At 37.0% G+C, this 23833-nt stretch overlaps 1 protein-coding gene across 1 annotated transcript; it reads left to right on the top strand.

Annotated features, from left to right (window-relative positions):
• The first annotated feature begins 1557 nt into the window (after positions 1-1557).
• LOC133519033 (inaD-like protein) lies at positions 1558-23831 on the top strand. Its single transcript, XM_061852897.1, has 5 exons — positions 1558-2522; positions 17095-17267; positions 17419-18254; positions 19004-19148; positions 20525-23831. The coding sequence occupies exons 2-5, from the start codon at positions 17108-17110 to the stop codon at positions 20659-20661; spliced, it is 1278 nt and encodes a 425-aa protein (XP_061708881.1). The 5' UTR covers positions 1558-2522; positions 17095-17107; the 3' UTR covers positions 20662-23831.
• Positions 23832-23833: the final 2 nt, after the last annotated feature.

Raw genomic sequence — 23833 nt, 5'->3', positions numbered from 1 at the left:
TTGCCTTTATAAACAAGGTGCGTGCGTTGATTCATGTCTGACGTGGAATTTAAAAAAACCGCAGAAGTCCGACCCGAATACAAATACCGAGGGTTTTGTGTTGGTCTTTGAACTTATATAAGAAAAACTTTCCTACCTACTCAATTAGAATTAACTTATTAGGTATATAGTGTATCAAATTAAAATATCTTTCTTCACGTCATTTCTAATGTGTTTCATATTTTTTGTTTCATGAATATCTAAGTCGTTATTTAAAACATTATCATTCCTCCTACGTCACGCCAGCCGAGTTAAAACACTTAAAACTAATAACAGCGACATGCTCACAAAATTAATGAAAATGGGTCATGTTGTATAGTTAGAGTTGCATACACTTTTGACATTGTCTTTCAGCGATATAATTGACAAGGATTACAAGTATAATCAAGTACCTACTAATAATAATCCGCCATTTGTGTTCCTTGTGCCCATGAGTTCATCATTAGTGAGCGCAGCCTTGCAGACGTTCTGGCGCGAGAGCATGTGGGCTTCGTCCTACACAACATTAAGGTACTCACTACAGTCACTACATTATACTAAATGACAGTCACCTAAAAAGCTACTTCAGCTGCAGCATAATGATCACTTATTTACATATAACTATTTAAGTATTGTAATTCTTCAACTCCTCCTAATACAAGATATCCTTTTTACAAGCTTTTGCCTTGTTAGTATATCTGTAGTGTGGGTCAAATCTTGGAAGCTAAATTTGACCCACTTCCCGATTATCGGTTGAGCTGGAATTTTGCATACATGTGTAAATCGAGTGACAATGCAATATTATGATAACATGGAGCTGATCTGATGACGGTGACAGGAGGTAGCCATGGGAACTCTGTAATAAAATAACGCAACCTATTGTGTTTGGGGTTGTTAGAATTCTCTCAATGAGTATTAGTTGCCTGTGTCAACAAAAGTACAATCAGCGATAAAAGCTTGTACCAAAACTTAATTTCGTAATAAAAAATAAATAAAAAAAATGGTTAAATATTATAAGTCAGTTAAATGTATACATGAAGGTAGGTACTTATACCTAATACCTCTGCTTTAAACAACGACGTTTAGATCACCGAATAAGTTTGTGCCATGTAGACCTTCATGATTTCGTAACCTTTCGTATAATTCCTTGAATAGTTTAGCATGTTCAACATATATTTTTAATTTCATCATACGATAAGCCATCTTTATGAGTAATCAGTCAATGTTCGTTATCATGTTTATATTCCTCTTAAGTCCTTCAAACCTTCTTGAGGTAATAACGGGCTTTGTTCTCAAATATAGTTGTCCTATTAACTAGCATTGGTTAATATCACCAATACAAATGTAATCTAAATCGATACAAGTAAAGGAGTATTAAATAGAATATTTTTTCAATAAATAGAATATTTAAACTAAAAGAAAAAAAAGTAAAGGAGTTTGGTTATATCAAAATAACTTCTTCACCCATATAAACAGTCTCGATCACAACAAAAGGAATTCTAAACATTACCAACCACTAGAATAGCCAGGATTTATTACGACTTTTGTTAGCGGCTGTTAAAAATCATTCATTCTTCACGCTTCAATGGCTTTGGGAAGGGCCGGGAGACGCAGACGTTGCGCAGGTACACAAACAGTTGACGCTTTGATTTTTTTTTTTGGTCTTCAACTTGTCTACATGTTCAAGTGGAGAGTGAAAACTTGTTTTGATGTGTTTTATATGACGCCTTTTTTCTCTACAAGTACTATACAAATAAATAAGTTTTGTTTGAGTTATAAAACATATACGCACTTAATGGCATTAATATCACCTATTGATTTTGTCCAGAATAGTTTGTATTACCTACTCGTATTCTTTATGCATTACCACATTGCTAGTAATTGAACCCGATATCGTGTGTGCATATTTTCTTATCATAATAAGTGCGGTGTTTTTCAGTTATTGGAAATGTTAACAGTGTTTACCGTGAACGTTAACGGCTTACACAACTCCGACTATTTCCGTTGTAGTTAGTAACTGATATGCAAATATACATAGGCATAAAATTCCTTATATTGTTTTTTTTTCGTTAAATAATGGCCCCTATGACCGGCAGACGGTTTTTAACATACTACGTAGTGTGCAGTGCACCTTTGACAATCCTCTATCCTTGTCATGCAATAAGCCATCAATATGTCCTTCCTCGTCTTTACTCCCCATTACAAAGTACGGACAGCATAAAGCATTTTCTCGAGCGGCGCGCGCGTAATTTTGTTTGAGGTTATGTTAGTATTAATTCGTCATTCGCCTTAGGCGAACGTGCCGCGTCGGGCAGCTTGTCGCCGGCTGCAATCGTGTAGTGCATCAGCTGCGTCGATCGATATGATTTGTGTTGTGCCGCCTTCTACATATAAAGTTTGAATGAGCGATTTGAAACTTAACGACTTTTAATATGATCGCGACTTTTGAACTAAAGTGCCAAACGATCGCCGATGTCTGCATGACTTGGATAAATTAAAAAAAGGTTTGTGTTTACGATGAATTTTAAACGTAACGGTTAGAAGTGAGTTGCCACTTGGAAAATTTTAACGGTTTAAGATTTTGTTAATGCTTCATTATTGACATCAAGACTTCATCATATTTATAGATCCAATGTTTTTTTTTACTGTGAATGTCTATTAAGCCATTGAGGAAGCGACGTTGTGCTATTGATTTGTTCAAAATTTGATATTAGTCATCATATAAGTATCAACAACAGAGACTGGCTTAAAGAAATATTTTAAAGGAATAAGTTCCCCCTGTACATAGTACACAGCTATTTCATCTATATCAGTTTATTATCTATTGTACATTAAATTGTTATAACTTTAATACTTTCTTATATATTTAATCACTAAGAAATAGGTAAGTATAAGACAAATAATATAATTGGCCATTAATTAAATAAATATCTAATATCAACACGCATGCATTGCATTGCATAGCTGTTGTTACATTCGTCCCCAGCATTTCCCCTCGCAGCGTACCTTAAACCCTCGTCACAGTCCGTCTGCTATATATTATACCAAACCTATAGCATTTAACCCCTAAAACAGAGACGATAAAGGTGATTTTTGAATACAAAGGTTGGAAGTATGCAGACGTCGTCACCGTCATGCATCCAGCCACCCTCCCCTTATTACCTATACCGTATGCATATTGCGGTATTGTGGAGCCTCAATCCATTAGACGATTAATCCATCGCATTGTAATGTTGATATTGTTGTGTAAATGGTGAACTTGCAAATATTGAAATAATTTAATCAACAAGTCTGTCTAGTAAACAGTTTACGCAATATACTATACAATATATATATAGAGAAGGGACGACGAGACAAAACGATCCCATCAACAAGTAGGTAATAGGTATTTTACAGATCGTCAGTCGTAAACTTGTTATTTTCGCGCCCTCCGCTCGGCTGCCCTATCTTCACCTTTTTCCTGGCGAGATTCAGCAAAATAAATATAGACACTGATTAATCAGTACAATCTTTTTCAGATTCAGAATATTTAAAAGAACTTTCGAAGGTTTCATCAAAATTATCTTTTAAATTTATTTTTAAAGACTCTTTACTAAGAGGCGGTGTTTATGAAAAGCTTTAATATTACTTGGTATCTTAATATCTTCGCCAAAATCTGAGTCCGTTCGCCTCGGAGACGCCTTAAAAGGCGACTGATGTCATTAAACAAGATGCCCCAGTTATGGGCAGGGACAAGTGTGGACTTGAAAGATTCACAGCTTATCTAACTACCGTCTTTGTTTAGTTGGTTAGGACCAAATCCTTTGTTTGAGCAAGCCTGGCTGCTAGACAACACTTTGCAATATTTTAATTTTATAATAACCCACGTTTACCGTTCTCCTAAGCGCAAGTCCGTAATTAAAATCGTAGTCTTAGTAATCAAGAGCGACCACCAACGGAACGAGTAATAATCAAGTTGTTTTCGACAAAGCAGAAGATGAGCGCATTAATACTTTTTACAGTTTTGTTCACCCGTCTATAACACCACTGGAGAATTCTCACGACACGTAAGATCATTTAATGTTTTACCGCCGCAATATTCGCAACGCAGGAAACGTTAAAGTTCATACAAGTTTCGTAATGTAGAGTTCGCTCTATTGTAAACATGATTCAGTACAAAGCCACGGATGTTTCAAACAATCCTTGATCTATACGAACAAAAGTAGACGCAATCTATATTTTGGCTTTCAACGGCGGCGCCTTTGGTAACGAAAACATTTAAATGACGTCGTAGTGTAGGTAGTTCTTTTAAATTTACTGCAACATAAGTAGAACTAGATCTAATCCACATATTCCGGATCTCCCACGCGTGAGATAATGAAACTGCTGGACAATGGCGGCTTGTACCGGGTCGGCACCGGCATACCAGGGCTCAAAGACGAGCTACTAGATGAGGAATGCTTCACAAGAACCCACACTGAACCCTTTGTTAGACTACATAAAGCGTCGTTCATTCAATTGAGAAACCCGCTACCAAACTACGCGTTGCGTGCTACTAAATCATTAGTCCTTATACTAAATAAAGCTATGAAGAGCAAATGATAGTTGAACAGTTTAAACACATCAGTACCTTTTACTCTCGTATCAGCTATTTCTAATTGATAGTGTCCTTAGTCCTGCTTATAAGATTATTTAATGTTGGCAGTTTTGGGCTTAGGTTTTGGCACGACCGACCATTCCTAGTCAGCCGACCGTTTAATGACATCCGCCGCAAAGACCGCCATAACAAAAGTGGTTAGTCACGGTACCTCCACGTTTCTGATGTTGCGAATCTTCGAGCGATAATACCTTACGGCGTAATGCAATGCAACATAAAATACATATTTGAATTCGAGTTAAATGTTAAACATTTTCGTAGCACGTAAATGTTTCTCGCAGAAAAAGTGAATACGAGTTGCAAAGACCACCAGCATCGAGAAAAAGCAATCATGTAGTAAAGTTTTTCTGTCTGTCAATAATTTATCTCCATTTGAGAAGTCAGGCCTAAACGGAAAAGCATTTATTCACGGTCCACATTTACTCTTGAACGATTAGTTATAACTATGGACAGAGTGGGCAGGTAAATTGTTGTGAATCTGACCTTGTCTATTTTGTATTCCTAACAATGCGAGCGTTTGCGAAACGAATAAGATGATTTAGTCGGTAAGTGTTAAATTATGATAATTTAAGTTACTTGCTCGCAGAATTAAAGACAATAAGTATAGGTAATTCTTTTATTACATCATCGCTAACCCAAAGGATGCAAATATTTTCACACGGACTTCTACTTCCATTGTTCCTAAACCTTTGCGTCGACATGTAGGTATACATTACATAGCAAACTGGCTGTGGCAACTTCACAATAAATGCGAAATTTATCGTCTTCACTGACTAAACTAATGAATTAAGCCCATTTTAAGCCTGGAAAGTTTAAACTCAGGTGGTGGGCATAATGGTAATTACTTACAAAGAGCGATGCAACCCGGACATGGTGGGCAAGGTTATCAGAGGCAAACAAAACATCGTTTTTCAGCTAATTTGTTAGAATTTCGCACAGAATACGTGCTCTGCTTGGGACACAGATCACAATGATATAATGCTTTAACATTAAATGGAACCAGCGCAAACTGATTTCTCTTGAGAAAAAACTAATAAAGGAGGTTGAACATAATAGCAGTGTCGAGAAGTAATTTCCCAGATTCGTTCGATGAGCTCGGATCTAAGTAGAGCAGCGTTGATGGGTAGTTTCTTAATTCGACGGCGAACAATATAATGGCAACAGCTGAGAGCTGCAACAACAGTAATGTTGTACAGAAAGGCGACCTACTTGCTATCGCCAATAATATACGACAGTTCTGAAGTCATTCATATTCATTAAAACATTATATCTAATTTCCTATACTGACACTCGTGAATTAAGGTCAAAGCAAAGGTCCGCGTCTTTGCAATAGTGGAACGATATGGCTACACAGCGTAGATATCAGCTAGATAAACATAAGTCTATCGAATGAGTGTTGGGTCACATTCCATAGGGCCCATTGTGCCACTATCGCGGCGACGCATAAATCTGAGTTTCGTTAATAAGTGTGGGCGCAACATGGGCACGAACCCGTTACATGCTATAAATTCCTTAAGCTATACCCTAGCCTTGTACATTTTAAGGACTTTACTAGGAAAGCAAAGACAAAAACTAATTAACCAAAGATTCTCAAAGGACGATATTTTTTACGAAATATGCGATGCGTGTTTAGATACAAATTGAAGACATTACCAATGGCTACATTAGGTACCTATACATATACTTTTGAATTAGGGAAGATACACTCGGTAAAACAATTGACTTTTCGGGATTATTAATTTATTAGGGGTAGAAAGGCACCATTCATACACGGGGTAGCACATACAGTCCCTCTTACAGCATATCAGAACAGCGGATTTATTACAGCTTTGAGAGTATAAGTAGCCATTGACGAGAGTCAGGTGTGAAGGTGTCCACGAAGTTAGCCGCCAAGCAGCCTTCACAAGCGATATCAGAGGAAGTAATGTGTTTATGCACTCTCAAAATAAATATTTGGACAACATTTTCAGATGTTTCGTGCTGAAGTAGTGTTAATTTCTATGGAAGTATTGCTCAATGGTAAGTATAGGTAACTACGATCACGAGTATAATAATGTATATATTTTGGAGGTTTTTCTACACGATTTATGCGCAAGTACCTACAAATCTTTATTTTCTTGCATGTACCCCTATTACAAAAAAATCCAAAAATGATACGATTTGAAACTATAGCTAGGATACGAGTATATTAAGTTTACGGTACATGTATGTATGGATCGAAAAGTTCGATTAATTCGTAGATTTCTTCGCACTATGTATTCTTGCTCAATTTAGTTTTTTTTTTTCTATTGGATTTCAACAGCAAGCATTAACAAATTAAAGTACTTTGTGTAACAAATTATGTATAGTTCTCGCAATTCGTCAGTGATTGGCGCCCTACTTGAACCTTCTAATTGATCCGCCGGCAACGGATATAGCGAACGGTTTTTGTCGTTTCCCACGTGTCATTGTATCGCAGCAAGCACTTGAGAACATGCATGAGCCAGAGCTTTCTGATATAATGGCTACCCCACTTGATTACAAAGCGGCCCGCAGGGCGAGAACCTTTGGAGCACCTCTTCACCGACGCTACATAATGTACATTTATTATACGAACCTGATGATAATGCAGCTTTCACGTACAAGCCGATTCCCATGATGGATGTCCATTTTTTAGGGTTCCGTAGTCAACTAGGAACCCTTATAGTTTCGCCATGTCCGTCTGTCTGTCTGTCTGTCTGTCCGAGGCTTTGCTCCGTGGTCGTTAGTGCTAGAAAGCTGAAATTCGGCATGGATATATAAATCAACAAAGCCGACAAAGTCGTACAATAAAATCTAAAAATATAATTTTTTTGTAGGGGAGGTACCCCTACACGTAAAGTGGGGGTGAATTTTTTTTTTGCTTCAACCCTACAGTGTGGGATATCGTTAGAAAGGTCTTTCAAAACTAATAGGGGTCTTCAACAAACATTTTGTGATAAAGTGAATATATTCGGAGATAATCGCTCCGAAAGAAAAAAAAATGTGTCCCCCCCATATGAACCATAGGTCCAAAAAATATGAAAAAAATTGTGGAAGTAGAGTTTAAGAAAGACATTAAATGAAAACTATAGCGGACACGATCAGTTTAGCTGTTTTTGAGTTAACGCAAGAAGTTTCCCCTTCATAGTAAAAAGACACTTTAATTAGGTACTGATTATGCAAATTTGCCTATTTGTTTAACTCGCGTGAAAGTTACCGTTTCATCCCGTAGTTAACAATTTACTATACTTTAAGCTCCAGTTTAGCTTATTGTGACGGAAGAGTAACTACGGAACCCTACACTGAGCGTGGCCCGACATGCTCTTGGCCGATTTTTTAAAGATGTTTATGATGCATATTGCACGGGTCGGGTGTAAAAGTTGATAATCAAACCCAATCTATAAATTAAAAAATATACTACTAAACAAAGTTTAGCAATTTCCTGGTAAAACAAACATGAGTTACGTTTCCTTAATTAAGTAGACAAATCTTTTCGCAGTTCCCTAGTCTTGTCCCAAAATGGAACTACACAACACAACGTAGGAGTCGCGGATTTGTCACCGCTGAGTATAGGTATACCTATTCCTAGTCATGCACTAAATGGCTACTTTAGCCTACATAATAGTCGGTAGGTAGTGTTATTTATAATACCTACCAACTATATTTGTACCAAGTAAATTACGCTACCGACTATATTTCACCAAAATAAATATTTTTATTAATTAAGTATGTTAGATTATTAGGCTTCCTATGCTTTATTAAATATGTTAAAACGGGTCACTCACGTATTTTACATAAGTATATACACACACACACACGCTCGACATATAATATACATTTAATATGTCTGTGTCTCACGGAAGTTTTTTATTAAAATTTCTATGCTCTACTTTGAACTGCATAGGAGAAACTTTCATGCGACTAATTTTCAATTGAAACTGTCATCTTTTCATTTTCATGTAATTTAAATATAATTATATAAGCTAAGTGTTTGCGAACGGATCTAAAATGGAGCTCTGTATTGAGATTATATTAAATAGATTATAAATACCTATAGACTATAGAGTGTGTTAATTATAAGATGTAATGTTTTGAAAAGATGTGTCCCGCCGAGTTTCTTGCCGGTCCATATTGGGCTACCCTCCTCCAATTGAGGGGGGATTTAAATCTTCTCGGGTCAGTGTTGTAGGGTTAGAGCCGGTGTAAGCGCATTGTAATATGCCCACTTGAATAATAAAGTATCTTTAACGCTGAATGCAGGCCAAGACTGAATTCGATCTCATTGAACTGAATGTCTGCACTACACGTCTGCATGTCTTAGTACGAGTATGTGATGTTAATACTTAGCTCCAGATAGTACTATGTAGCTGCAATCTAGACGGAGCGTCTGTGATCTGAGTATTCAATTACGGCCATCTCCACGATTTACATACAATCATGACTGCTAAGTAGCTTTTGCTTTGCTGGGAACGGAAAGTCATTGAAAAGCTCGTCATTTTTCTACTTCTGTTTTCTTACTATACGGTCAATGGGATTAAAATGAACTACTTCAGTACTTATTTTGCCATAATAACTATAAAACTTATTAGAAGATTACTTCTGTATTCGGTATTATTAAAAATAATAGGATAGTGACAGTCTTACAAAGAAGGATAGGTATGTCAATATTTTTACAATTCTTAAAGCATGGTGTAGCCGACGTGCAGGTCAGGATCTCGACGACTTAAATAAAACTTCGATTTATAATGAAGTGAAGTATAATCTTCCCAAAGGTACTGGTTTACTAGGGTTCTTGCCAAAACGGTTCAATGTAGAAAGTAGGTGTTGATAGTATGGAGGATGATGAAAGAGGGATTTGCAATATTTGATTTGATCAGTACAAAAGGTTTAGATTTAAATGCTTCCAATTGGCCGCGATACAGATTATGTGGAGCGCTCCTATTGGTGCTTTTAAAAAGCCTCCGAATACTAGCCGAGCCCGACGGCTGCGTTTAGCTACTGCATTGATTTTTATATAATAATAAGTTGCATTCGCAACACATGGCGTGGCAGATAATTTAGGCTCGTTGTCCTATTTGATGGTCTATCTCAGAATACTTTACAAATCTCACCTACGCCTACGGCTATGTCCTAATTTATTAAGGTTGAAGTTTGTGCTAAAGATTTGAAACATGAATACGCTAAAAACTTCCATATCTGAGTACTTCAACGTAACTCAGATAAAATTTGACCTCGTTATTGTTTTGAAGATTGAGTTTTTACGTACATACCGTTAAAGAATTGCATCGATCGGCGAATAGTGCGCGCCGGACGGAAGAGCAGTGACCACGGCGCCGCCGAATTCGGCGCGCAACGGGACCCAACGAATTAACGGCTCCAGAGCCGTATCCAGTATAGGCTTAGGTTACAATTAAAATAACATTTAGTATATTGGTTGCAGTTGAAATATAGCAAGCTTTTTGTTTAAATTTGCCTTTCCAGTTCCCACAAGTTGTGGATATAAAAATATACATCGACGCGCTGCTTTGGTACTTATGATACAGACCATGACCAGAGGAGTGGTCCACTCCGCGAGTTCGTCGAGCTGCTACAAGTACATACATGCGGCTCTCACAAATTTTACCTATATGCGAAAAATACATACATGCGCACCGCTACGGAACGGCTAGTTTTTGATACATTTTTATATACATATGTTAGTTAATAACTTATTTATTAAAAAGTAATTAAATGTCGGGCACAATAAAAATAAACTAACTTATCTATTAATTAAAACTAAAAACTAATACTAAATATAATTTATTATTAATTAATTATATGTTAGTTGAATTCAATACATATTTGATGCAGGAATATCTACAAAAAAGTATTTATCCGAAAGGTTAACACATTCAACAATGTTTTACTAAATGCGGCCCTGGCGTTAATGCAAGCTTCCGATCCGCATACAGCTAGCTGAACTGTTTTACTCATTGTTAGCTAAACGAAGCCGTCATATTATAAATTGCACGCTATTGTCATTTTGTCACAGTGAAATATGAAAATAGATTTTGCGGTTACCAATAACAAATAAAGTGACCTATAATTCTCTAACAATAGTTATGAAGAGGTTTTCATCTAACCGCAGACAATGGAGATGCTTCTTGAGAATTAACCACAATGAAATCAATTTTATTTTTATTTTCATATAAGGAAATAAACAAGGACACAAATAATGCGATGTTTTTAGGGTTCCGTACCTCAAAAAGAAAACCTTCAGGTGTTTCTTAGGATCACTTTGTTGTCTGTTTGTCCGTCCGTCCGTCAGTCTATCAAGACCCTTTATCTCAGGAACTCGTGGAGGTATCGAGTTCAAATTAAAACCATATACTCAGGTCTACAGTCCCTTGACGCTGTGAAAAAATTAAATTTGAGTTACCTAAAGTAAGAAACTTAGGTATCTATAATTTTAGTCTAGAGAAATTTTATTGTATATTTGCGATGTAATTATTATTGTAATGTAATGGGTTGATACCAGACTAAATAACATTTTTATTTAAAAAATATATACGGCCACTTATGCCGCCGAAAACGTATACCTATTTCAACACTCTCAAGGGAATCCAAATTTATAGGAGGTACTTTCCGTTGACCTAGAACTATGAAATTTGGCAAGTAATACCGTCTTATACTACACAAATAGGAAGAATTCAGAAACTATACAGTTATAATTAAATCATAAAAAATATAGTCTTTATTTCGGGAAAAGCTCTGAAAAACTGCGACACTATTTTTCCTTAACGCATTCACTGCCAGGGGGCGTGGCCTAGGAACAAACTTGTATGACGGTGAACGCATATATGCGTCGGTGGCAGTGAATGCGTTAACTAACCTATATATGTAATATGTAACTACAATCTTGTACGGAACTTCAATGGGAGAGTCCGACTCGCACTTGATCGGGTTTTTAACTCTCGACTTCGCAAATTTTATAACATACCTATAGCTATTATCATGAACATTATAAATTAACATTTTCATAATTGTTTATGATTGCTACGTAAAAAAAGGAAGTAATTTTAACTTAATTTTAGCCTTCTCGTAATCAAAAAAGGCGTTAAGCGTAGATAATAAAAGTTGATTTGTTTTGTTATGTCACAATAAGGGTGACATCTTTAATTGTAAAGGAAACCCTTCTTTTAATAATGATTTTAAAAAAGTATTTACTTTCCTACAAATAAAAACATTTACTCGCGTAAACGCTAGGTAATCGTGCGTCTGGCAATCGACGTTCAACTAAAGTCCTGGCTGTTCCCAAATAAAACTCCCCTTTGTTTTTATTTTGTCCCGAGGTCGTATATCAGCAATAAAGATCGCCCCATCTCGTAGCAACGCGGAATTTAATTACTCACTAGTGTCCACACCAAAATACTTGCTCCCTCGAGATTAATATTCGTCCTGCGGTCGCCATCACCAGAGTCAAAATAATAAAGTAGTCCATATTCAGACCTGTGCGCAAACATACGATGGTAGTCGCTACAAGGGCACCCATAACGACAGCTTGGTTTATTTGGGACTAGGAGTCATTGCGTTCAACATTCGAACATCCAACCTGAATTTCTAAAGTGGTTCCGAACCGATCAAACACGTAAGATTGAAAATCGCGATTGGCCACTTACTCGACCCCGGATGAAACTATTGTCACACGTGGTTACGTGCCTGAAAACAGATTTCAAAAATTTTGTTTCAATTTCAATACTTTATTTCCAAGAATATAGTACATACCTACAATAGGTCAACATATTCTGCGTCAGCGTAAAAATATATACATGAGGAGTAAAATTAAACATTACAATTAAAATTCAGATTCAGTATAAGATAAGCAATTATCAATTCATGTCGACGATGCCAATTCGCTATGTAATTAACAATCACTTCTTATTATTTCAGCTGCAGAGATAGTTGACCCCATGCATACAAACAGTCTATGCAGGGGGGGGGGGGGGGGTCAACTATATCTAACGTACGGCTGCTTAATATATGTGTTCTGTCATCCCGGAATCCTTTATGACTGGAGATAGATTACTGTCTACATGTTATACTAAAATACTTACGCCCTCGAGATTAATGCTGGTCCTGCGGTCGGCACAACGCTCCCTATAAAATTACCCACCATTTATATCCTACACGAACAGCCTTTTGGTCGTTAACAAATTTACGGTATCCCCGTCCAATACGTTTTACGGTCTTTCCAGCGATTTGTGTCAAGAGCAAGCACGAACGGTCTTGCGTGGGGCAGCGTAATACTAGTGCATTATAGCATACTGGTAAGATTAGTTGAAGCACGCAAGCGAATGCTTGCACTTAATTGAGTGGTTAATTCATGGTCGAAAAAATACTAACAATTAATGAGTGTAAGAATTGCACGTTTTTATTGCAAAATCATTGGTATATCTATCACCAGAAATTCAGGGTCGCTTTGATAATTTTTGTTTTTGGTGTCTGTACTTACATCTTGCTCGCACCATCATACCAACGTATGTGCCGGTAGACTCTGGTTCAAAAGTTTACTTTATCTTTGCTAATGCAAACCGCTAATATCTTTTTCGAATGTTAGGTAATTTTATTAATTTAGGTATTGACAGTTTTATGTCTATACAGGACGTGTTTCTGTATACGTAGCCTCTTCTTGAAGTGCGTGCTGCCTGATCATCATCTGATAGAGGACAATGTTCTCTCATAACGAGAAAACGCGCTCATTCTCTGTCGATGTTGGCTCAATCGGTAGTTGGCATTACCTACGGCTTTATACACTTTAGATGTAACTAATCCTTTTCATATTTGTTTGGGTGGGTACACATCGATTCGAACGACCGAAATTTCGATCGATTATACGAAAATCTAAATTTCGTTAGCTATCCCTCTATCTCGAATAGTAAGAGCGTTCTCTGACCTGCTATAATGACTATCAGAGAATTGATTTCTCGAGGCGTTGAGGTATTTTTTCCCTTCTCGAAAAAGGACAAAATTCACTAGAATTGTCGCCTCGAGAATTCTCGAGCAGAATAATAAGAAAGAAAACTTTAGTTTACCCTACAAGTTTTAAAACAGTGGACTAAACCTTGAGTTGCTTAAACCTAGAAGCTACCAACAAGCAAGACAAGCAACAGCAAGTTGTATTAAAAAAAAAACTATAAGGTTCCTATTTAGTATTCGACCGCAGGAGCGGATATCCGCAACGGTGGCGCGCGCGCCGGTCGGACACGCCGTCTGCGTCTAATTATAACGAGATGCACCGCATTACCATGCTATCTTTATTACAGGGCTGCATTCATTACACTCATACGTCTTCCTGGACTAGATTTTATGTGTCGGATAGACGCGTCACTGTACGAGTACATGCAATTATAATAAAAAAAAAAAACTACGTCGGTGGCAAACAAGCATACGGCCTGCCTGAAGGTGGAGGTACTTCCCCAGTTGGGCTCTGCTCTAGATCTGGAATGACATCCACTGGCTGTGCCCTACCACACAAAGCGAGATGACATTCACAATGCCCATACCTCTCTAATAAAACTATTTCAAAAAAATGTTTGATAGGTATTGTGTTGATATGAATATAATAACTGTGTATTTTTAATATTGTATCTTTATAATGTATATGTTTCAAACTTCATCTCGTGTCCAAGAAATTATACTTCGATTTGAGCGTTCATCACTGAGAACTGAACTGATTTTAATACCTAAAATACGTATAATTAATACAGTGGTAATACAGTTTTTTTATTGAATTTAATTAATCTATTCCATTAAATCTTCATTGCTCTCTTATTACAGGCACTAGCAGTACTAGTATGTGACCCCTAATCAAAGTATCAAGTAACTCCGTGTATTGTTTACCAGCTGGGCTGGGACGTTGCAATCTTAGTATTTACTAGAACGCTGCTTCTCAAACACACAGCGGAAGCCAGTTGTTTGCTGATTTAAACCCATGGGTCGGTGTGGGCGTTAATGTCAATCCGTGGGCTTGTGGGGTACTCAAATCCGGATTCGTTTCAACGATGTTTATAAACACAGCGTAGATAAAGTCATTATTCTATTTGCCCAAATGCGCTTATTCTAAGAAAATGGGCGGCCGAACTTCGTTGAGACCGACATACGTACGATTCCTAAAATTTATAACATAAATGCTTTTTTTTAAATTTTGTACACAAATTATATATCTTTGTGACAAACACAAATGTCACAATGACAGATAGAAACAAACGATTACCAGTGGTATGTTAGATTTGACAGATGTTTATGATTTTTATGAATAATAATGCCATACAATCTTAGATCCACTTGTAAGACCTAATTAGGTGCACATATATATTGTGCCGTACTTGAGTACATTATCTTTTTTGTATGGGGAATATTCTCCCTCGAGAATTATTCCTCATACCCCATTAAACGGAGAACGTTATCGAAAACGGCACAACTCTAAGTGTGCACTTAGAGTTGTGATAAATAATAGAAAACTTGTATTACGCGTAAACTACATTACATACATTTAAATAATCTCTCGACTACCAACAGGGCACCTCCCTGCTACTATACAGTAATAAAATCAAACCATAAGTACTTACGAGTTGCTCCTATATTTAGCGATGCGTGATAAGTGCCGAGGGTATTGTACGGAAGATTTAAGTACCTACTTAATTTATGTGTACCGTAACGATGTTTTAATAATCTTGGAACGAGTATGATATAAAAAGTAATATCTAAACAACCCTCGTTATCTTAGCCATCATACGATTATTTGATCCTGTTTGACCCCGTTATATTACTTAGTTTAGTACTTATACTAATCATAAATGCCGTTTACGTTATTGAGAAATCCGTGAAGACGTTTAATATATTGTGTAGTTTTGATATACTTAACCGTAAACTTAAACTAGACGTAGATTTTAGTGCAATAAAACAATTCTGAAAGTTTTTTGAAATTTAGTCTTAACTAGGTACCGGAGCATAATTAATTTTTGAAAATACTTTGGGTGGCAATGTATATTTCGACCATCATGATCACTTGTGACAATTGTGACGTCGTGTCATTAAATACGATGTTTTGAGTGATTCACTGCTTGCTGAATTACTTTATATGAAAAAATTAAAATCGTCATTTTTTATAAAACCTATGAAAGTGTGTTCATTAAAGCCTAAAGTAACTACGCTATGATTATGCGGTCGTATCAAAAATACACGCTGTATAAGTAGGTTTTCAAATTCACGACACATATTTTTGATAATATAACAAATAATTTCGGATTTTCGGATTACACTTACCATTTTTTACGCATCAACTGAGAAATGTCAGTATGTATACTATTGATACAAATAATTCCAGGTTAAACACCGTGTACTTACAAAACGTGAAATTGTTTAATTTAATCAATTTAAACCACATAGATTTTATTCTGAGAGTATAATTTCCTTTACTAACACTTATAAACCCATAGTTATTATGAGATCATGATTATTTATAGCTGCTCTATTAATTATTAATTTTAAGTAGGTAGTTAATAGCGGCTCCGAGGTAAAGTAACGTAGCTTAGGACTGGTTAGTAATACTTGTTTACGTAAGATAAAAAACAGTTAATGTCGTAGTTCGACTGGTGCATGAAGATACGAGCGCTCCGTACCGCACACAGGTATATCCTGAAACACATGTACTTACCTACCTGACCTACACCCAGAAGCCGGTTCCATTAGAAAATTGATGCCAGGATCATCTTATTTTTGATATCATTCGCGCGTAGGTATACCGGGTGTTTCCTGTAACACGAGCAAATGCCGGTATATCAATAACTAATCAACAAAATAACTTATTTTTTAATCTTAATTTTTATACTTCGAATACCTCTTCCAGTCAACCCGATCTTACCGTATTTTTAATACCTTAAATTTAAGGGTACATTCCTGAGTGTAAATTAAATTAATTTCTCAAGACACCGTTGTACTAGTTAACTCCGTTTTAAAGAATATCTAATTATTTTTATTTGATAAGGCTTTCTGGATATGTGTATCTACCTACCCTTACCTTCGTAGAAATTCTAGTTGGTATCTTAGACCAACTAGAATTTCTGCACCTATCAGTTTATGTCAGTCAATTTTATTCTGATCTTTGAAATGCACCATTCTAATTGATATTTATATATACATTGTGTTATTTAGGCATAACCTAAAAATCTCATAAGAGATTCAATAAAAACATTTTACAGTACATATGGTGCTACTTTACCGCACTAGTGCCAAAATTAGCATATTACGTTACTGTGTCGAACATTTAAAGGGCCATATGTACTGTAAAACGTATGTACTATTGTATAATAATACCTATTATAATAATATCAAGGACTATAGTGACGTGACTATCTGATTTACACATGGCTTTATTCACAACCAACACTTAACCATTCCAGGGCTTGGTGAGCCATGGGTGCGCCGGCTTGGGGCTCGCGCGGCGGCGGCGATCGGCCGCGGCTGCTCCGCATGACGCCGCTGCGGCACAGCTTCGCGGCGCCCGCCTCGCCGCCCGCGCAACCGCCCCCGCGCTCCCACGACTACGCCTCCGACGCCGATACTAATAAGAAAGGTAACTTCCTACTTTACAACAGCAACCAGAAAAGCACTAACACGACTTGTGTACTTTTGATATTAGTAAAACTCCGAGCTTTTTGTAACTTAACTAATATCGCATATTCATGTGAATAACACTTGTTTAAATCGCCAAAATTAATTTTCAGAAGAAAGTTGGAACGCAAACCTGTCACAAAGATGGAGAAAGTTGCGCCGCCGTTGCTCGAGGCTACGACCTGGATCTGGCAACCGAGAGCCTAGCCCCGTGCGATGCTCGCCTTCTCCGCCGCGCCCGCCTGCACACTGCTCGCCGGCGCCGCCGGCTAAGCTATCCTTCAGACATCGTGGGAAAGTGTACACCACGGCATCACTACGAGTGACTAATGGAGCGCCTGATCTCCTTCGTGCCTTAGGCAAACTCGGGGGAGGTCTCCGACGACGGGCTCTTTCTGCGCATGATGTCCTTTCCCCGCAACAGCAGCAACAACCGGCTACCTTCTACGTTCCTAGCCCAACCGCTGTGAGATCACCACCATCACCTTCTCCTCCGCGGCAAAGTACTCTGCGTCGGCGATGTAGCTCTCCAAACGTATATCGCGCTAAAGCTTCGCCTGCGCCTCGCGATCGTGCTCCCTTAATCTGTCCAGACGATGAAAATCGCGACGTAGTAGACTTTAATTATATACCAGAACGTAGAAAGAGTAGTGAATCAAGAACTCGAAGGCCTTATAGTGAAAACGTTGAATTAGATGCCCCGGTGTATAGAAATGGATACAGTCGCTTAACGCCAGAGCCAGCACAAAGGTTGTGGGAAGAGCCTTACCGCTTGCCGCGAGTGCAGGCTCGACAGGACCCTATGCAGCCGCTGCGCAACGGCGTGGCCGAGCTGCGCGTGAGTGCGACGCCTAGGAGCGCGCGCCCGCCGCCTGCGCCTCCTACTTCAGGACAACAGACCAAACGACCACCGCCGCCAGAACCACGCGACGGGGTACAGTCCTTTGAGGTCAGTATCAAATAAGTTTTTATTTGTTAGTTTAATGTATGCCACATTTCATGTTTGATACAAGCTTCTATAGTTGACTGTGCTTTTCTTTCAACAGGCAACTAATACTCACCCAGACAATTCTAACAAACCCAAACATAATTCGATTGCGTTGTTTTCTCACAGAGTTCTTATGGCCACCTCCTGTGTTTATCATCAGATCAGCTTGATGGTAACATAATATTGCATTGGTACTTACACAACTTAGCTATGTACTTAACAACTTAGGTATGTGAAGCTCCAGTTCAATAGAATAATGGGACATGGGTCCAGCTTGCATTATTTGCATGAACCGAACCATATAAAAATAAGTAAGCTTACTTATTTCTCTATCCCCGGACATACATACATACATTGGAAGTTGACAAAGAACATGTATTTTATTCAATATTCTCAAGACATGCAAAATACACATATCAGGCTTCGTCAATAAAATCCAGCAAAAAACATCCACAAAGTCAAAATAAGCACAATAACTACAAAACCTACACCTACAAACCTTATCGTCATTAGATTGTCAAACATTAGAAGGATCTGTACAGGAGTACATGATTGGTTTTCATTATTGGTTTTCATTATGGTCATCAGGGTGTCTGTCTATGTGTCCATTCTCTGCCATACACGTTTTTATACATTTTATTATGTCGGGTATTTGATTTAAACTTCTGGTATACTCGTTAATTAAACAGAAAAATCTATTGACATTTCAGGTTCGGTTCACCAAATCAGCAGGAGGAAAAGGCCTCGGGTTCAGCATCGTGGGTGGCCGGGATTCTCCGCGAGGCAACATGGGCATCTTCGTCAAGACTATCTTCAATAACGGACAAGCTGCCGAATCGGGCTTACTACGAGAAGGTTAGTTACCGTTTAAAGAATTCCCTTGAGCTAAAGAAAAACATTGATTTAAAATTGTAATCTCCTCGGAGAACAACCTATTTCATACAGTTCTTATCGCTCAACGCTTCTCAACGCTCTTATCACTTTAAGATTAAAGAGCAACATAGTAAAGTACGCCGAACGTGGTGCAAGAACCTTTCATTGCAGTAAACATTCCTTGGAAACGGTTAATCGACAGCTGCAATTTATTGGTATTTCTTGCCCCTGAGTTACAGTCGCTTAAGTGAGGTTCGTCCTACATACACCTGCCTGTACGCGATATAAATGTCGATATAAAGGTTACGTCATCGAAAAGGTGAAGGAGGATAAATCTTGATTTAAGCTACGTATAATTCAACGAAGGTCTGCCAGTATTTACTTTACGTTATTAAGTATAGTCACCGAGCCATCTCAATTATCGGCACTTAATTAGAAACCAGTTGTACGTAATTATTATGTTAGTGTGTTATTACTTGTAGCCAGTGACAAGGTGGCTAATGGAAAACTAGTAGGTGTTTCCTTTTACACGCATGCAGTGTAGGTGTAGTCGTGATGTACTGGAGGTCACTCGGGCACAGCGGACACTCGCATACGGCCCGTGCCCAAGGCCAACAACGTTTTAGATAAGGAGAAACTATTGTTACGATTAAGTAATATGAGTAGGTACTTTATAAGTACGAGTATTAAAAACTCGTTAACCTGGTATTTACAATTTAATTGATAAAATGTACTTACATAACTATTAATAAGTGTGTAGATACTTACATAAAATATCATTTTGTTCTGAGGTACATATATTAGAATTTAACAGAAACGTATTCGATTATTTGTAATATCAAATAGAAACATGCCCTTAAAAAAAATATATATAATATATGTCAGGAGTAAATCCTGGTATTACTATAATGTTATGTCATAACATGGCGATAATATACACCTATCCACTTGTTGTGCTCCATTTGTAGCACATTTAAATAAAGCGATTACATTAAACTACCTCATCAAAATGCGGAACTAGTTTTGCCTTCATTATGAATTCTTGTCTATTCGTCTAAACCAGAGAACCACAAATTATTAAAATATTACATTCTAGAAATATTTCATTAATTATTATTTGTTAATTATTTTTATTGTATACATGCCAGAGATTTGGCATCTGCGACAAATGTTCTACTTTCTCTCGCAATGTAGTAGGTATTCTTTGAGAAATAAATAACGCTTTTTTAAGGCTGCAATCCAATCACACCCTATACAAAGTCCTGTCACGTAAAATATAACATACATGGTGGAGTTGGTGTGGTGGTATACACTCATATCTTTTAGCACTACATATTTTCTTATAATTTTAATTTCAGGAGACGAGATCGTATCAGTAAACGGGCGCGGCACGGCGGGCCTGACGCACGGCGAGGCCATCCGACTGTTCAAGGACGTGCGCGCGGGCCCGGTGCTGCTGCGCGTGGCGCGGCGGGCGCCGGCGCCGACGCGCTGACTGCCCTGCGCCTGCTGCGGCCCACCGCACCAGGCGCAAACTGACTTTTACTCTACCTTGTAAATACTTACGTACTTTAGGCCTAAAAATGTCTGCGTGATTTCCCTAAACAAAAATGAAGTTAATCTGAGATGATATAGCTAAGTTCTTTCCACCTATAGCAATAAATTAGACACCCTTAGTTCGTTAACACTAATGGGCTGTCCGGCGTACATAAATCTAGGTACATTGAAAATCAGGATCCCATAAGCACCAAAGAATACTTGAACAGTTCGGTTATGTTATGTACTGTCAACGAGAATTTGAAATAAAGGTGTATTGCCAAATAAAACTTTGTAGCGACGTAAATTTACTGCCATCTTTCGACACATAATTGAAACTTTTAGAACGCCATTTGAGTTTGATCCTTATTCTTTCACTGATGTGTGTTCAATTTGTTAAATAAGAGAAAGAATAAGGATCAAAGTATACAGAATTGTTCTTGGTGGACGATTATCTAACTAAAGCATTATCATGACCATATACTAGCATAACATTATAAGTTGCCAATACCTGGCAATCCTAAAAAATATTTTGCTAAGAATTGAGCATAAGTCTTTAAAAATGCGAACATAATGTGAGTAATGTGACATTTCCAACAAAAAGGGCACTTATTGTCGGTTGTCAATAAGGTGCTATTTCCACATACCTTCAATTTGAAATCAATCTTATCGACAACGGTCAATGCGGTACCTTTTGATTGAAAACGTCACATATTCTTAAGCGTCGTATTACTGCCTATTTTCCCTACACCTAAAGAAGGATTTGTTAGGATGCAATTTTAGTAATAATGGTAAAAGTGACCAAGGTGTTGTATCATCAGCATCGATAGTAAGATGCCATGAATATTCGGCAACTATTTTGTATCCGGCCTTTTCGACCATTTAGCCGAATATTCGGTATTCGGCCTATTCGGTCATTTTGTCGCATATTCGGTATTCGGCTGTATACCGAATATCTGTTGCACCTGCTAAATAGAAAAAATACACAATAAAAATAACCAAAACTAAGTATATTTAATATTTAAAATGTATTATTGGAAAGATGTTAAATACGAAAACCCTTTTTGAGCATTTGTTGCTTGCAGAATATTTTATTTTTATCATGTATCTGATTTGATGGACTCCGACTACATTCATTTATTCTGTTCAACAAAAAATATAATAATTGTGACTTAAAATGTTCGCATGTCATGCCGAATATTCGGCACTTTGGCCCAGAACGGTGCCAGATATTCAGTATTCGGCCAAAACCACTATTCGGGGCATCTCTAATCGATTGAAGTGGATGAAACAACGCTCCAAAGTAACTGCCATTTGAAATTATTTTCCAAATGGAAATATATCTCTACAGTCCGCGTTCTTGTTAAGAGTATCTGTTACAGCCTAATTGTTCTACATACAGGGACTTAATTATTTTTTTAAGCTATTAGAAAAATATTTTTTAAGCGTAGTCATATTTTGATGCTGGCTGTACCAACCTTAGAAATGTACGGTGTAGGTCAAATAGCCTCAAAATCAATAATTATCATCTTCCTCGCGTTGTCCCGGCATTTTGCTACGGCTCATGGGAGCCTGGGGTCCGCTTGACAACTAATCCCAAGAATTATCATAGGAACTAGCCTCAAAATCAATCTGGAAGCAATTTAATATGTAACAGTTACATGTACAGTTTACACGTAAGTAGAGTTAGTATAGACAGCCAAAATGTTAAGCATTTTAGTAATTTGTTGATATGTATACTTAAACTTAACCCCAATTTAATTAATCGAAGCAGAGTTCTTAAATCGCATTGAAGAGTTTCTTGGAGTGCTCAATATTTACATGGGCCGGCAATAAAATTAAAAACCTTTTATATGTCCGTATGTTTTAGGGCTGAATGAGTTAACTAATAATACATATTGATAGGGTTTGAATGCAGCTTTGAGTAAGTAATGGCAAATATACAATTATAATTTCAAGCATTTTTATATATTTATAATTGTGGATTTGTAATTGTTTTACATGTAAGAATTGACCATATGTGACCGCGGCCGACTTAACGTCCCACTTTGTCGCTTGCCATAAAGACACCTTCTCAGGTTATTCGTATAAAGATACAAGCAAATCTCGTCAATCGTTTGTCGTTATGGCAAGCGACAAAGAGGGACGTTCTGCCGGCCGTGGGCACATAAGTATTTGGAAATACATAAACACAGTACATTCATTCAGAGTTACGTAGAAGCAGTCTAATAAGGTTTACAGTTACACACACATTAATTCATTGGTAAATTCAAACCTAATATGTTGTGACTGTGTGTGTGTCGTTCTTGCACTTTCTGCTATTTTTTCGAAGCGTAAAGCTCAGATAAATTCTTTTATTAAGTTAACTAATATGTCATCGCAAAAAGCAATGATATATGTAAACATTAAAATATACACATATTTTTCTGGCTAATTTTACTTGTGGTTGAGAAGATAATAGATAATTCATGACATGTAAATAAGTCCTACCTACGGGTTCTGAATAAATGGCAACGATGTGTTTTCCTTTTTAATCTATGTAGATGAAGAACATATTATTAAGAACCGGAGATAAAAAATAATAATTTGTGAAGGTAATTTGATAGTTTTTTAATATATCTACTACTAAAACCTGAAGGATAATTTTATGGTTCACAGATTAGTTAAGCAAAGTTTGTAAAGATATTAGTGTTGGATTAAGTCTATAGTGACATTAGTGACCTTGTTAGGCAAGGATTTAGAACATGAAACTAAAGATAAAAGCTAAACAAAGAAAGACGCCCAAACATTGACACAATTTTTAAAATTGTCTGTGATATTTGACTCTAGACCGAGTTGAAAAATTTATTTGCACTTATTAGTGCTCATTACAAACTTAAATAGGCTACTAACTTATTTTTATAGAAATTATTTAATGTCCATGAGGTGTATTTTATGCGCTTATATATTTATATAAAAGTAGCGTTTTATAATTATTGTAATAACTATTTATGTACGATTTTAAAACTAGAGATAAATATGTTAAAAATTAATTACTGCAATAATGATAATGTAACGTATTTTTGTATATTTTAAACGTAGATCATCATGCGAAGTGCTTTATACAAAATAAAAAAGTATAAAATATTGTT

Source organism: Cydia pomonella, chromosome 6, assembly GCF_033807575.1.
Source record: "Cydia pomonella isolate Wapato2018A chromosome 6, ilCydPomo1, whole genome shotgun sequence".
Classification (NCBI taxonomy): Eukaryota; Metazoa; Arthropoda; class Insecta; order Lepidoptera; family Tortricidae; genus Cydia; species Cydia pomonella.
Note: the sequence above shows the minus strand (reverse complement) of the source record. Positions and strands in the feature narration are given on the sequence as shown.

Coding starts and splice junctions, on each gene's coding strand:
- LOC133519033 (XM_061852897.1), top strand. CDS start 17,108: ATGGGTGCGCCGGCTTGGGGCTCGCGCGGCGGCGGCGATCGGCCGCGG. Junction 18,255..19,003: donor ACGGGGTACAGTCCTTTGAG/GTCAGTATCAAA, acceptor TTGACATTTCAG/GTTCGGTTCACCAAATCAGC. Junction 19,149..20,524: donor ATCGGGCTTACTACGAGAAG/GTTAGTTACCGT, acceptor TTTTAATTTCAG/GAGACGAGATCGTATCAGTA.